A 17,136-nucleotide genomic window follows, 5' to 3' on the forward strand; every position below is an offset into this window, starting at 1 on the left:
AGTCAAATGGAGTTTAAATTAGGCTGCATATAAATATTTATTGCAATTAAAAGCTTTTTAAACACTAATGATACTCTGTGCTGATGCTTAGGAAAGTTTCGAACATATCTCGTTTTGTCATATTTATGAATGATTTGAAGTACTTTTACAAAAGTAAAATTAAACTTGGCCTTATGATGTATGTATTGATAGTTGCCCATGTTTTGTTCGTGCTAAGTTTGCAGTTTTATATATTAAATAAGTGATTCAATAAATGACGGGTCCAGGTGAAGACATTCTAAAATGTATGTATATGTATTTTATATCGTTATTAGAAAACAATCGTTCATATCTCGTAATTACGAGATTTCTTTCAATTTTATTAGAAGAAAATATTTTGTTGTTACAATAAATAGCATCGTTATTGCAAGGCAATTGTATTCAAGTTCAATTAAGATCATTACGGCCAAATTTTCTGGTAGTACCGAAATGTGCAGTAAAACTTTAGGGAAATTGACGTTGTTTTTTTTTTCTTTATAGTAGAAAAGTGAAATTGCTGGGTAGGACTGCAACAAATGTCAGTTATGGCACAAATTTAACCAATTTTACACGAACACTGAATGATAAAAGAAAGGTCTGTAGCATTTGAAAAAGAAAGGAAAATTATGTTCGACTATTCAAAGAACAGGTGGAGCTATTGGACTCCAGTTTGTTTGATTCTGCCCACTGTTTTCTCGTTTAGGGCACAGCCATTATTTTATCTGTGGACTATTCGCCACTTTTCATGGATTTGCACTCTGTGCATCATTGAAGGTTCCATGTGCACCGTCGTATGAATACATCTGTGGATGTCTCTAAATTAATTCCACTACCGTCCATAAACAGGCTCAATCAAACCGAGCCTGCAACATTTCCGGTTATGTCGTGTTATATATTAGGCGACCTGTGGTTTTCCACTTTTTTTATTTCATCCATGCGTCGACGTCCGCGTCGGCGTCCCGATTTGGTTAAGTTTTTGTATATAAGCTGGTATCTCAGTAGCCACTTGTGGTAAACAGATTGAAACTTCACACACTTATTCACTTTGATAAATTGACTTACACTGCACAGGTTTCATAACTCTATTTTGCATAATTTTTATTTAAGGTTTTATATGTAAGCTGGTATTTCAGTATCTACTAATGGAAATGGATTGAAACGTCACACACTTGTGATGATCTGACATGCAGTGCCCATGTTCCATAACTCTACTTTGCATTTTTACAAAAGTGTGCCATTTTTTCGACTAAACAATTGTCGGTTAATTTTTTGTATGCAAGCTGGTATCTCAGTACCCACTAATGTGAATGGATTGAAACTTGCACATTCGTCCATTGTCATGAGCTGATATGCACTGTACAGGTTCAATAACCCTTTTTGCAATTTTACAAAATTATACCTCCTTTTCGACTTAAATATTCATTCAATTGACAAAGCTGTTGAATAGTCGAGCGTTGCTGTACTCCGACGGCTTTTGTCTTTACATTACGTTGCCTATTTTCATCTACTTTTTGACTGAAAATGCCATACTAGTATATCTGCGATACTTTTCTATTGCGATTTAGGATTACACAAAGAGGGCTTTATTACTTTCTAACGGTTGAAGATTTAAACTAACATTCTGTTATTACTTTTGGCACATTGTTTGATTTTCATTTGACTGATAATTTGTGGGGCGATTTGGCTTAAATTCATACGTTCCTCTTCAGGTTTTTATTGCAGTTACAAGTTCTGTAAAACGTTGCAGTCTGTATTTCGAAACTTTCGAATTTCTTAGGTTCATGTATTCACACCTCTCAACGCACAGGGTTGTTTCTATACCTGTCCATTATTAACCTGTACCTGTCCATTCTTAAAGTATCCATTATTTTAAGAATGGACAGTTACAGGTTGATAATGGGCAGGTATAGTAAAATAATCGTGTGTATAGAACGGTGTCGGTACAATAACCTATATAATAGACAAAACTAACAAAGGATTACATCACAACCGTGTTTTAACACATTATAACTTACTACGTTATTTTAAATGATTTGTACAAAATCTTATTACAGATCTTGCGGGATCATACATAAACGTTTAATATAAGAAGATCTTCTGATGCATATCTATTGCAACGTAACAAATCTTTTGACAAGAAATACTAGTAAATGAAAATATTAAACTATACGGGATTTCAGTATATTCATATGATTTAATTGATGTAAGTTAAACTTTTAAAAAAGGTGAGGGAAGCAAGCAGATGTAGTAAAATAGCGAAAATATCAAAAATAAATACTTGAGCCACTGCGAAACTAGATTGGAGGGAAGGAATAAATAATAGTTTAATGAGATAGTTGAAGATCGAGTTTATTTTGTTTTTAGAGGAAGGAAGACACAGTAAAATGCAAAATTGTCTGAAAATAAAATAATTACTTATCTTTCCTTGAATTTCAATTTAAAGTCAGGAAAAGGGCGATTAAGTTAAACGCAAAAAAAAATCAGTTTGAGGTACTGCACGAAATGCAGTAAGATATAGAAGTATGGCGGATTTTAGTAAATGCATGTTGAGTTGTACGAATAAAAAATGAAGTTCATCCCCAGCTGAGATGGAACAATTAAAACAAACTCTGTCACTAACAGGCAGGTCGTTGCATCTACCAGTTTCTATATGTGTTCGAGCTGTACCACTTCTAAACTTAGCAATGATATGATATATTTAAAACAGTCTTACAATACTTGCAGTACTTTTGCTATTTCAAAATTCTGTTTAAATGTACAAGACAATCTAAGCTTACCCCCACCCCCACCCCCTCCTGCAACGCTAAGAGCAGCATCATGATTTACATACCAATGCCGTTGTTCTACAAATCATTAAAATATTAGGTAAGTTTGCATTTGAAATAACACTTTTATGAGCAAAAGCATTAATGTCACAAAACTTATTACAATTATATTTTTCCATCTTTGACACACACTGAAATTCAATTTTTTACTTTTATTGATGTTTTTTTATTTGTCCATCTAAACACTATACTGTTTAACCATGCCTCATCCACATTAACAACTTTAGACCAATATAATATTATAGTTTTCCAACATAAACTTGCTACTGGGTTCCATCCGATTTCTCTGCAGATCGCTGCATTTGGCGTATTTCTACCAACAGATAAAAATACCTAGCAGCTAGCTCATGCTGCAATTCATATCATATAAAAATTAAGTGCACACTTACACGAATTAGATGTTATTACAAACTGATGAACAACTTTGTTTTTTTTCCTACCTCTATTGAATTAAAGATGTATTCGTTCAAACCGTTATTGCCTTTTATACTTCTCATTCTTTAATGTCAACAAGTCTTGGAAAAAAGGTACTTTGAGCAGAAATCTTTTTAGGGTGCAAGGTCCTTGTAGTAAGTGGTGCTGTATATGATTTTGGATATTTCAAAAGCCAAATGCTGAATTCTAGTGAGCTTTAAGGATAAAATTGTAAGTATGGTCTTCTAAATAAGAAGGAAATTTATATATACTCAGAAGATGGTGCTCCCCTCCCCCACCTCCCTGCTCTTACGCCTACTTATACAGTATAGTTAATAATTATGTTGAATAAAGAATATGTTATGTTATGTTATATGTATAGTTAACTGTTCATATACTGAATTCATCAGTATAATATATTGCAATCAAAATTACACCACACAGCTTTTAAAACTTTCAAATCAATCTCGCACTTTTTCTTCAGCAGTGTCCCTATGCCGCTGAATTTCAAATCGTCACCCACTGTCTGTGAAGTCTCTGTTAGGCAAACATAATTTATACAAATGCAGGATGCCTTGACAGTACAAAATACCATTTTTGGTGCAAAATGAGTCAGATACACGGGTTATAAAAGAAACCATAATTATGCATAAAGAGAAAATAATCAAATACCTTTAATGTTTCAATCATTTAGATAATGTAGAATATGGAAATATAGTTTGTGTAACATATGTACAGTTTATCCCATCGCATCAACAGCGTAACACTGATTGTTTGCTTTATTTGAGGTCATCAAAACATTCTTTACTGGTCTTAATGTCATTCGTTATAGTTTTATAAGAGGATATTAAATACATTTGTATTGTATCACTTATCGTTCTTAAAATATGGTCTTGGTGTGCAACCTATTTCACAACACTACAGTGGTAGATCTATATTAGCTGTGTATAATAATTTTATCTTCGCTTGATAATGATCCAAAATACCCATTCGCACTTCATGTGACACAGTTCCTCTTTTTCAACACTTCCATTCTTCGAGCAGAAAGTCACGCTTGCCGCATGATACACACGTTCCAGCTATATACATGGTGTTGCACATTTCATTACCTCTCATGAACAGACTCAGTCAAATCGAGTCTGTTATTTGGTTGATTGGTTGCTTTCTATGCTTCCAAAGGATCTTTTCATAGATTTTATGGTGTTGCACATTTCATTACCTCTCGTGAACAGACTCAGTCAAATCGAGTCTGTTATTTGGTTGATTGGTTACTTTCTATGCTTCCAAAGGATCTTTTCATAGATTTTATCATCATCACATATGATAACACGAACGATATCAAAATCTGTCAAACTTTAAATGAAAACCAGTAAGGTCCGTTAACCCTTTTTGTTTGTTTACCACATTAAAGAAAGCTAAAGTTAAACTCTGATTAGTAATTGTTTCTCAATATAAATTTATACAGACATAAATGTACATTGTATATTGCATAATGATAAATATAGCGAACTACATTTATACCAGCGATCTGATAAGTGATAAATGTATGTGCGTGTTTTTGGTGAGGTGATTAAATGCACTTGTGCATTTAAATATGTTAATTTTATACAGAATATAAGATTAGAATTAAACTTTGATGCAATAGAAACATATGATAAACAGTAAATCATAGAAACAAAAGATCAAATAAAATCAAACGATTTTTACACAAAATGGCAAATGGAAGTACCGTGCACCTCAAAAGCGAACACAACAGGGAATTATCCGAGAAGCATTACACCGATAAAGTGGATGATAAGCAGATAGATGTGGAGGCAGAAACTAAAGAACAGCACGGACTTCCCGTGGACAGAGGCTGGGCTTGGGTTATACTTTTTGGTAAGATACACCTTCTGGCATTCGAGAAATTATATAGTTTATTGTAATTCTATGTTTTCTCTGCATTGTAGCTAAAATATTCACATGCTCAGTTCAAACTAATTACAATGGAAATGGTATTTATCATCCAACAAGATATTTTTTTAAACTTAATCCTTCATCAAAATGAATATTGAAGTTTGTACTAATGAAGCGGGGTGGAGGAATTATTGCGGGGATGTATAACAGCACAGATATACAAACAAGCATTCCCTATAAAAAAATGTGGTCAGTCCACGGTATCAGACCACTAACATATTCAATAACTTATATAAAGTAAGAGCACAAGAATCATATTTCTAAGCTCACGACTAGAGGTTTAAGTTGAATAAACACATGTATTTTCGGGATGTTACTACTGTTTGCGGATCAAATTGCCCTTTCGCCTTTTTTAAAATCGATAGAACGCGATGCTGAAGCTATTTTTGGACCTTAATTGTCTTTACAGGTAACTCCGCCCTTTCAGTAAACTTTTTTTCCGATACGATGTAAGATCAATTTTACGCATACACTGAATTGGTCTATGGGCCAGTTTCTGTAAGTCCTATAGTTTTTCGATTTCGTAACCCAGAAATTAGGCAAAGGTTCATCCACTTCAGCCATTAATACATTCATTCCGGGTTTGTTTAAGGATGTCGCTTTCTACCGTATGTCAAATAAAAATTATACTCATTTTAGTAAACCTTGTGTATGAAAAATGCGGAATTCGCTCTCTTTGAAAGTATTGTTGGCTACATACGAATTCTTAACAGATTGTTTCAATACTGACCTTCAGATATTAGAGTTCTGCTTATGTAACTGTTTAAAATCAATTTAAGGTTCACTGTAACAATGTTTTCCAAATTTTGACGATTTCTACCACAATTTAGGGGTCAATATACCCCACCCACCCGAGCTACATTTTGCCATTTTAAATAGCTCGTAAAATTATCAAAATTACTATATTTTTTAATAAGACATCATCAAATAATTGTGTTAAGATTCACAATTTTATATATTTCCATGACAAAATATAAAATATTGCAAGTTTAGGTTATAGACAACGTGCATGCAAATGTAATACATATAAATCACATGCTGTTTCTCAATAAATCAAGCCTATTTGTGTTTCATTCAGAAAGGTTTTGGGTACCAATAGTTTTCTTTTATTTTAGATGTCAAAGTAAGCTTACATGTATAATTTTGACCTTTATTTGATAAAGATACTTTAAAATGTAACATACGTAACAGCCGCCACTCAAATTTTCCACCTTGAAGAGTTAGCAACATTGAAAATACTCCAGTAATTGCAATTGTATGCTTTTAATTGAAATAAATTATGTTTACTGAACATGCACACATGATCGTTATAATTTTGTTGGACTTAACCCTGTAGTTATTCTCAATTATAGGATGTCGACAAACTACAGTAAAACAACAGTGCCTCTTTTAGCATCACTGTAAAGATAGCATAGATTTAATAGCATTTTTTTTTTGGCTTCTGCTTCAAAAGATAGCATATTTATAATTAACAGTAGACTTGGTTATAGTTTGTACGCAGTCTGAATATTTTTGTCTTTTATTCAAAATAAATACAGAACGTGAGGGTATCTAAGAATCAAATGTACGTTACCTAGGCTTTAGTTTATACTAATTTGTTATAGCTCGATTGTAATGAAAGCTGCAAGCTTTTTGAAACCACTCTTGAGTCCGCTTCCTGGAAAAACCAATACTGGTGAGAGGTCATGGTCGTGACCCCAGTGGGGCTCGAACCCACAATCACTGGATTGAGCGGCCGGTACCCTATCCACTAGACCTCCTCTCCTACCTAGGTTTTAAAGGTCACCTATTCAATTTTATATTTCGTATATAATTATTCTAGGCTAATACATAAATCATGCTTATTGGCATTGCAAAGCACCTACTCTGTCTGTTTTTACAGCATTACAAAGATGAAATGAATCATATAGTATGAAACATACGTTACCAAGATTACACAGAACATTAAGTAATATTAAAGCTATATTAAGTAATATTAAAGCTATAATTATAGTTTTGGGGTTTCGATGAACTTTTTCAAGACAGTTTCAAGTGGTTTCAAGACAGAGGATTTTATATTTTAATGCGTTGTTTTGATATTCACGGAAGGTAAGATTGTATTCATCATTGAAATTATCGGTTTATATGCATTATGTGTTCAAAGTTGCTGATGTAATTCCTGAAGTAAATAAACACATTTTGAACTTATTGAGCATCATACATATACAGTACAGCATGGGTACCTGTAGTGAAACAAATGACACTTTTGATAAAACATGTTTTTTTAAAGAAGTTGTGTTTCTTTGACCATGATGATTTTCAAATATCACTTAAAATGTGGGACGGAATTACTGAACTACGAATTCATATTACATTCCCTTAACGAAAACATAGATAATACTCCTTGTTCATATCATGGATGTCGTATCATTATTGTCAGTTCTGCGTTCTTACTAAAATTCAATATTCTATTTTCAAAACTACTAACAAATACAAAGAAACTAGTTCGTTCAAAAACTGGTGTATTTCAGCTGTTACATTTAGATTACCTTGGTATGTAACTGTGTTTCAACCATTAAGTCTAGTAACTACCTTAATCTAATTTCGGTAACGTATGTTTCAGAACTACACAAGAGGACACATTATAACACCTATGTACATAATATGACAGAAATATACTTTAAATTTTGATATGAGAGGTTGCAGGTTGCGAGGAGTCACTTTTCGGTATCAGTATCAGAATAAGTTCATTATACACGTATAAATGCATATGTACATACTTACAGAGTCTGTACTATTTTCTTGGGAAACGCCAGTGGTATATTGATATCTTAATGACATACAATGTATCTGTAAAAACTCTTTTTAGTTAAGTGCTTTATTCCGTAGTAAAATCATTAAGCTACAATTTAAAAGGGATTGAAACATACATTACTTTAAATATTAATTACAACAATACCAATAATTATTACTCATACAACTAAATAAAAAACAGATATGATACTCGACTTTTTGATTCCAGGACTTGCTCAAATTATAGCTGCGAAGCTCTGTACTACCTGTTCATTATGTCAAGCAAACGTTCCAATACACTGACCAGTAGTTTCGGCAAAAGTAGTCTCCCTTGAATATACACGGATCGCGGACCCGATAACGTTTATCGATAAACAGTTTTACTATAGATTTGTATAGGAAAATATATTTCAAACATTAAAAACGTAATTTTATCGTTATTTAACAAAATTTTATAACCTCGTGAAGTAATCTTCATTTTTTGCCCTTTATTTCAATATATTTTTTATCGATGTGATACAAAAACATTTTGCTTCCATTTTTGTTTGAAGTTGATGACTATGGTTTCTATGTATTTCTATATAGAAATTTTGAAAAGGTCGGTTATGTCAGGTTTTAAAAGGCTATAAAAACATTTTCTATCAAAATGACATTATTTTATAACCTCGTGAAGTATTCTCCATTGTCTGAACATTGTCTGGGTAATTTTTATTTTAAAATTGAATTATGACAAATTGCTTCCATTTTAATTTGAAAATGAAGTAATCGCAATCTTGAGCACGCTTTTCACAAATATTTACTTGACGGTACGACGACACAAGGCAATGCTTATCAATGTGTTGCATATCTGTTCGAGCATTTTATTTATTTATTTATTTATTATGATTAAATGTAAAACTTTTTTGAATTGGCAAACTTTAAGTCACATCTGTAATTGGAAAATAAATTGGTCTTAAAAAGTCCGCATTAAATTAAAAAGGCAATTAGAATTAATTCTATTTAATTGCTTTACAAGCTGTGTGCCGGTATAATTTTTGACGATATTACAATAAACTGTTCAATAATTGAAACATTTCGCGAAAATTTTGTTATGTATGTGCCTAAAATATTACATACAACCATGGCTTCTTTACGTTCACTGATCACTGCGTGAACGTTAAAGTATAAATTACAAATTAATGAATGATGGTCATATTAACTGTGGTGATAATTTGATTTATTTACCCGTGCGTGCATTTCAGTAGAAGATGAAAAAAGGTACACTTTACGAAACTTATTATTCAAATTGAAAAAAAAAGAAAAAGAACAAGTATATATTTATCAAATACAATAATCACTTTCACCGGTATATGACCTTTTTCATTATCATGATATTGGCAGAAATCTTTTATGAAAACAAAGACATTTTTATAACTATATTATTATTCTACATTCCATAAAGGAAAATTAATTCCTACTCTACAAATCTTCATGGTCCACGGGGACCCCTGTTGTGCAAAATTGCCCATCAATTAGCGACTATTACATAATCGCTGATAAGCAGCAGATAAGACGGCGATTTTAGGTTGGTTTATCGTGTAGGACACCTCTTCACAAATGTTTTATGGTCTTACTGCGAATATTGTGAAACAGTGAAGTTTTATTGTAATACAATACTTTTTAATAGCAAATAGATACCAGGCACGTGTCCAGGTGGGGGGCCAGGGGGCCCGGGCCCCCCAGCTGGCTGGCTAGTTACGATTTTTATTACTATGGGCCCCTCAATTAACAAATTCATACACCAGCGCAACTGGCTTGATTTGACAGCAATACACAGACTAAAGAGCCATAAAACCGTGTCCAGTAGTGGAAATTAGCCCACGGCATGTCACAGGTAAAAGTTTATCTGTGCATGCTTCATTGATCGCTTGATCGGTACTTGATTGAGTAGTGGAGAAACTATTATGTTTTTTACTCTTCTTTGGAAGTGTTATAAAATGATCAGAACATTGTTGGTTTTGTTAAGTAAATCTTAAAATGAATCTGAAAATTGAAATATTATGATGGTTGTATTTTGTTTTTACATTAAGGCACATTCCCCAAATTTATTAAATTGATAGATATTTATCCTATCTTTTTATTTTTCAACAATTATGAATCTGAAACTACTGTATCAATTTTACTCTTAGGGGTCCATAACCTTACTTAAAACTCTCATAGTTTTAAAAGTAGTTTCTCAGTAAATCTTACAAAACGCATCTAAAACTCGGTACTTATGAGGGGTTTTATACATAAAAATATCATTTACTAATATGTGCTGTAATGTTATAGTTTGTACACTCAAAGAAGTATAAAATACACATCTCTTAATTTTTATAGATCTTTGGTACAGCTAAGAGTTCAATGTCATTTGAAATCTATGATGTAAATAGTAATTGTCATAATACGTCATTTGTTTTGTTAGAAATCTAAAAACATTTGGCCATTTTGCAATTAGGATACTCTTAATAATTAGACTAGCCCTTAGACTGATAATTACGATATTTCTATGATTCTTTTCTTTTTTTATGATCATAGAGACAAAAGCCAGTCTATTCTAGAGATTTTCTAGGAGAACTGATGTTAAAATTGTAATATTGGACATAGTATATAGACTGACTCAGTTCACTACATGAAATCATAAAAATGTGAAGAAAAATTATCATAGTCTAGGAGCTAGTCTACTTAATAATCATCTTAAAACGTCAACATTGTTTTTCAACTGGGTATCGTACAGAAAAATAAGTCCATACACTGTGACTGTACAATCATACATACATTGAAAAGGCTTGATGAAATGATTAAAAAGTAGACTTTTCCTTAAATATATGATACATTCATGCATCCTTAAAGGTGTTTCAGGTAGCAGGAAAATGCATCTATTCATGTGCCATATTAAAAAAATTTCGCAATCGGGAGGGGATACCCCTCCCGAACCCACCCCAGGTTAGGCCCCCCCAGCAAACAAATCCTGCACACGGGCCTGGATACTTTAGGTTAATTGTAAAATGTAAGATAGTATGTGTTTTAGACGCTTATAAAATGTGTTTTTTTTAACAAATGTATGTATAATATAAATGTGCACAAAGATGACTCAAATGAAATGTTGAACTTATATAGAAGTAGATCTAGGCATTTAAAAACACACATGATACTAGAAATTGCCAAAATTTATATCTTCTGTGTTTAATTCAGTTTAGGTTGTATTGTCCAGCTGTTCGAAACTATTCTGGAACAAACTGCTTAACCGTCACCTAAATTTCTTTTATAATTTTAAACACCCATCTAAAATTTTATGCAAAAAAGTATAATAAGTAAAAAAAGTACATCTATGATCAATTTGCCGATAAATAATTTAATAAATAAATATCAGTTTTATCGTTTAAGCTATAAGAAGATATATATGGCAGAACATCTCTACTTTATGTCTCAGTTGATGATTTTTATTACAGACGTATTTTGGGGGTAATAAGCATAGCCTGGGGTGTTTATCTTGTCTCCATCCGGTGTATTCGCAAAGGTCCATAAAACATCACGCGTAAAACACTTAAAGTCAATATGCAGTAATTGTCAAAATCGAAATTTTCAGGGCGATAAATTTAAAAAAAATAACTCGAGAACATAATTTTACAACATTACGTTTCACAGCAAAAAGGGGAAAGGCTTTCAAAAGGGATTTGAAAGAAAAGGAATCGTTTTGTGTGATGTTTTATGTACATCCTTTACCACTGAAAAGTGACATTTTTTATTTTTATATTTTCGGTCCATGCATTCAACGAAACTTATATCTTCACTAAGCATATACAGGACAGAAAATCAACATTACATACGCATGATAAACAAATATTTTTACTGTAAAATCGTACATTTTACTTATTGTTTAATATAATATAATAATTTATAACTCCTGGAACAATGTCGGTATCTAGCAAAGTCCATAAAATCAAAGAGTTATAAAAATAAATGTTAAAATACAATTAATTACAGTAGCTTAAAGATGTGTTATATTCTGCTTTAATTTGCATACTTCAATAATTCTGTCGAACCAAGATGCGTTGCTCAAAAATGTAGTGCCGAGTTTACCTATAAATGCCTAACAGCAGGTTTATCGATAATTTAGTGTAAAGGGAAACAACTACAACGGCGCACAAGGCAAAAAATCAATACCGACAAGAGTTGCGGTTCTCGTATATTTCACGCTCAAAGTTGGGGATGACAATAGATATATTCATAATAGTTTGGCACTATTTCAGAGGAAAAAGGCATTGAAAGGATTTTGTTGAATGATGTATGATATATCTGACAATTTCTATTTCAAATAAAACAGATAAAACGTTCAAGCACAACCAAAAGGTACATCAATATATGTATCTTAAATTGCTTTGATAGGTTTAGAACTGTATATGCTCATTTCTGTTTGTGAAATTAGAAAGTGCTCTGTCCTTTAAAAAGAGGTCGTACATACTTAGTTTCTTGTGACAGAAATGTGCAATTTGCATTAAAACATAAACATTATAAATCCTTTTAAATGTTTTAAAAACACATAACTGTTTGTACAAGGATCTTTTTCACTACCTCAAAAGAAAGTGACAATTTCATTATATGTTCCATTCTCCATTTCTCATTATTCTACTAGGATACACTGTATATGTAACATCTATAAGGCAGCCATTCTGATACAAATTAATATTACATTTTAGCTACATTCAAAATCATCTGAATGAAAATTGAGAGTGACATGTTTAGATTTAAAAGAAATAAAAGCAGTATTTAAATCATATTACTGTTATGTCTTTTATGGCACGCATGTTGAAAATGACGCCATCTTGATTAAAACAATAGAAGTAGTTCATATTGGTAACGTAGTTTTAAATTGAAATTATTTTAACTTCAATTACAGCAATGTTTACTTAGATCTTATCCATATGCATGTTTGCAAACTTACTTTTGGCCAGTATCTTTAACAGATTGGTCTGCAGTTATTTGGAAGTTTGGAAACTGGTGGCCGTCTTTATTTGAATAGTCTGTGTAACTAAATAACCTATTTTGTTGGTAGTTTAACAAACATGAATTTTGGGTGATTTAATAGCTACGTACAAAATGACTACTATGAAGACCTAAGCTAGCATAAAAGAGAACTAACTCAATTAATTTTGGATTAATTTGAAATAGCTGTCATCTATAATAAATAAAATCTGGAATTTCAAGTAGATCCCTCGGAAGCACCGAAAACAAGGCAAACAGTGAAAATTGCAGACTCGGTTTGATTGAGTCTGTTCATGAGCAGTAATGGAAAGCAACACTGCCCACGCCCCCTAGCACCGGCTTAAGCAGTATTCAATCTTCAAATCTAAATGAGTTGAAATCAATGATCCCCAAGGACCAGAAAATATAACAACACTGAGATGAAGTCGGGGCGACTTATACTGCTATATCTGCTTCCATTTTGATGTTCTCCATAGGGAACTTCCATAAAACTTTTGCGGTCGTTTTAGTTTTTGCAATACTTTCATCATTTCTACTGCACTAGCAAAGAATAGGTCTGTCAGTATGCAATTCGCCCAGAAAAAAAACACAAACCATAGGTTTAGCCAAGTGACATTAAATTGCAAAGGTATCTGAAATTTTAGTTAAGGAGGTAGGTTACCTTGTTACAAGGGTAAATTCAAATTAGTTGAACCGCAGCATTTTTTTGTATTTCGTGTAATATGGAGTTTTAACAGCTACAATCTCAATTTCGTTTGTCTCTGTCCCTTCAAGTTCACTTTTTTCCAGGTTTGAAGAACATGACCCTCCAAAGGTATTTCATATTGAAAGAAGAAGGAAAAAACGGATATTTAACACTTTTCAGTGTATTTTAGTTTCATTGATATCCGTAGAAGTCTGCATAAATGATAAGTTTACTAGTATGCACGTTAGCTTTCTAATATAAGCTTAAAATGTATATGTCGCGGGGCTCGTGTTTCCATGGTAACGCATTTTCTCTCATTTTTAAACAACTATGTATACAAATAGGGGTTTTCGACGGCTTCAGTGCCTTTCTGTTAATGACCAACATGGAATATTTGGGTAATATTATTAGCAAAATACCAAGCAATTTACATGGTACCCTATTTTTCTTAAAGTTTAAAGTAACCATGGCAACAGAGATGTTTAAAAATAACATATATCTTGCTTTTTGTCGTAATTTCTTACAAGAAATATTGAATAAGATTATCTTTCTAGTTAATGTAGCTTTAAAACATATTATTTCTAACGTAAGTTATATTTTCGTGTTATTTGCATTTATTCAAACAAATTTCACAGCTTAGAATACTTACAGCAGTACCCCTCGTCTGGCATATTTCATGGAAAAATCGTTCAGCCTGCTGCTATTATTCTCATGGATATTGTTGAAATGAAAATAAAAAGCCGAAGCTGTGTTTCTTAAATAGACCAGTGTCAACGCTTTTGAATTTTACGTTTAGATACATAGGTCACGGGCTTAGTTTTCATGGTAACATCAATTCAATTCAAGAAACCATAATTTTGTACTGAAATTTGAACAATTTTAGATCTTAGTTTTAGTATATAAGTAACAAATTATCAACGGAACCTGAAAAAAAGGTATTACAAATCAAACTGCAGATTTTTTATTTAAATGGCCGTAACAAGTAACCTTTCACCCAGCTATATTCCAAATAACATTGGTTACCATCATCCATTTTCTTACATTCCGCATAACATTTCAATATAACTAAATAAAAGAAGCAAAATATTGATTATTATTCGGAGCAAAAGACTCATAAAAAATATTTCAGCAAATAATGGTTATTTGAAAATAGTTGAAATAAAGAAAATGCACAGAATTACGTACTTTCAAGATAAAAGCTATTAATTTTGCGCGGTAACTGACACGTAACGTCATGGCGTCAATGACGTCATTTTAAGGCAACATTGTTTTGAAGCGTTTCTGCGACAATTTATTCATTATTTCTGCATTATTAAACCATAAAGCATCAGATCGAAGACAGGTTCATGATTTGTTTTCAGAAGAATGAATATACAAACACATTTAATTTGTCGTAAACGTTGTCGTAAATCGTCACGTTAGTTTCCGGTTGGACATGCGCACGTACAAATATAAAGGTAACCTACCTCCATAATTATTCATTCATTTCGTTTTCTTTACTGTAATCATTAGGCTTCTGTTCCTTTATAAAGGATTAAAAGTTCTAAAGATTTCCCGCATAAGTATATGTACTAATGTGGTGGGTGGGGTACATCAACCCCTACGTTTTACATTTTATTCAGTATATAATACATATCGTAATATTTTTTGACAACAAAAGTGAATTCCCGTCGGGAAGTTTGCTGTACTTTGTCATTTTTGGCTTAAAATATTAGCAGTAAAATAAGTAAAAAGTGCTTATAAAATATTTATTTTGGGTAAATAACTGCTAATATTTTAAGCCAAAAATGGCAAAGTTCAGCAAATGTTCCGGACGGCGTGCCCGTCGGGGAAGAACATTGTTTTTAATATTCGATTTGGCAATACTACTTATTAAAAGAAATTTCACTTTGATACCTTACTTTTAACGCTTTTGATAATAAAATGAAACTGATGAATTGTTCGAAAAAATGCGACCAAGATTAGCCGGTATTTATTCAAGTGAACACCGGCCGACGCACGACAATGCGATACGACATCGCGACAATGTCGTTTGAGAATGTCCTTTGTCGTATCGCATTGTCGCGCATCGTATCGCATTGTCGCGATGTCGTATCGCATTGTCGAGTGTCGTATTGCGATGCCGAGCGTCGTGCTATTGGCGCATAGGCGACGCACGACAATGCGACACGACATCGTGATAATGTCGTTTGAGAATGTCGTGTGTCGTATCGCATTGTCGCGCGTCGCATCGCATTGTCGTGCGTCGCTTAAATGCAGGGCAAGACGCGCGACATTGCGATACGAAATCGCGACAGTGCGATACGACATCGCGACAATGCGATACGACGCACGACAATGCGATACGACGGACAACAGTGCGACGCGACATCACGACATATCGTGCCAAAATTGCCAACTCGACGCACGACATTGCGAAGCGACATCGCGACATTTTGACAAATGTCATATCGCATAGTCGTGCGTTGTATCGCATTGTCGTGTGTCATATCGCATTGTCGCGCGTCGTATCGCATTGTCGCGATGTCGTATCGCAATGTCGTGCGTTGCCTTAGAGGGGCGACGGACGACATTTCACATGGCACTAGCTGGACACAACATCAGGGACATAAATTATGCCACTGACTACATTTAGGTCGCGTGGATGTGAAAATAAAAACGGAACCCTCTAATACATTATAGGCATTGTCCTGCCTAAATTTCAGATAATGTATCTCGTGTTACGCGACTGACTCGTGGCCGCTGTAACCTATCACTGAAGGTCTTTAGTTGAAAAAGTCGGTAATTTCTTACGGAATGTGTGAGTATAGAAATGGTTCTTCCAAAGAACGAAGACAAGGCTGACTTCTAACTTCCTGACTTCCGACTTCCAACTTCCGCACTTCTGACTTCCAACTTTCCCTCTTTGGAAGTCGGAAGTAAGAAGTGTGGAAGTTGGAAGTCGGAAGTAAGAAGTCAGGAAGTTGGAAGTCAGAAGTGCGGAAGTTAGAAGTCAGAAGTGCGAAAGTTAGAAGAAGGAAGTAAGAAGTCAAGAAGTCGGAAGTAAGAAGTGTGGAAGTTGGAAATCAGAAGTCGAAAAGTCAGGAAGTTAGAAGTGCGGAAGTTAGAAGTCAGAAGTGTGGAAGTTAGAAGTAGGAAGTAGGAAGTAAGAAGTCAAGAAGTTGGAAGTGAAAAGTGCAAAAGTTAGAAGTCAGAAGTGGGAAGTACGGAAATCAATTGTCCTTCCGGGGCTTCCATAGTAACGGAATATGTGAGTCTTAGTCTAACTATTTTGACGCGATGCTAGGAAACAGTTACGAGTTAAAGAAATTGTCATCGCTAGATTTGGGTTTAGATGCTGATTTGTTGCGAATATGAGATAAATTCAAATAAAACTTACATGTATCAAAAGGTAGTCAAAGGTAGTCCAAATAATTGTACTCAAGAGTTGAATATCGTTATATTTTTTGACTGGTCGATATC

At 33.3% G+C, this 17,136-nt stretch overlaps 1 protein-coding gene across 1 annotated transcript in view; it reads left to right on the plus strand.

The window, feature by feature from the left end:
* The first annotated feature begins 4,837 nt into the window (after positions 1-4,837).
* LOC128558198 (uncharacterized) overlaps positions 4,838-17,136 on the plus strand; it is a 32,507-nt gene continuing 20,208 nt past the window's right edge. The window contains exon 1 of the mRNA XM_053547030.1: positions 4,838-5,135. Coding sequence (XP_053403005.1) covers positions 4,970-5,135 — 166 coding nt within the window. The 5' untranslated portion in view covers positions 4,838-4,969. The remainder of the gene's footprint in view (positions 5,136-17,136) is intronic.

This window comes from Mercenaria mercenaria, chromosome 7 (genome assembly GCF_021730395.1).
Source record: "Mercenaria mercenaria strain notata chromosome 7, MADL_Memer_1, whole genome shotgun sequence".
Classification (NCBI taxonomy): domain Eukaryota; kingdom Metazoa; phylum Mollusca; class Bivalvia; order Venerida; family Veneridae; genus Mercenaria; species Mercenaria mercenaria.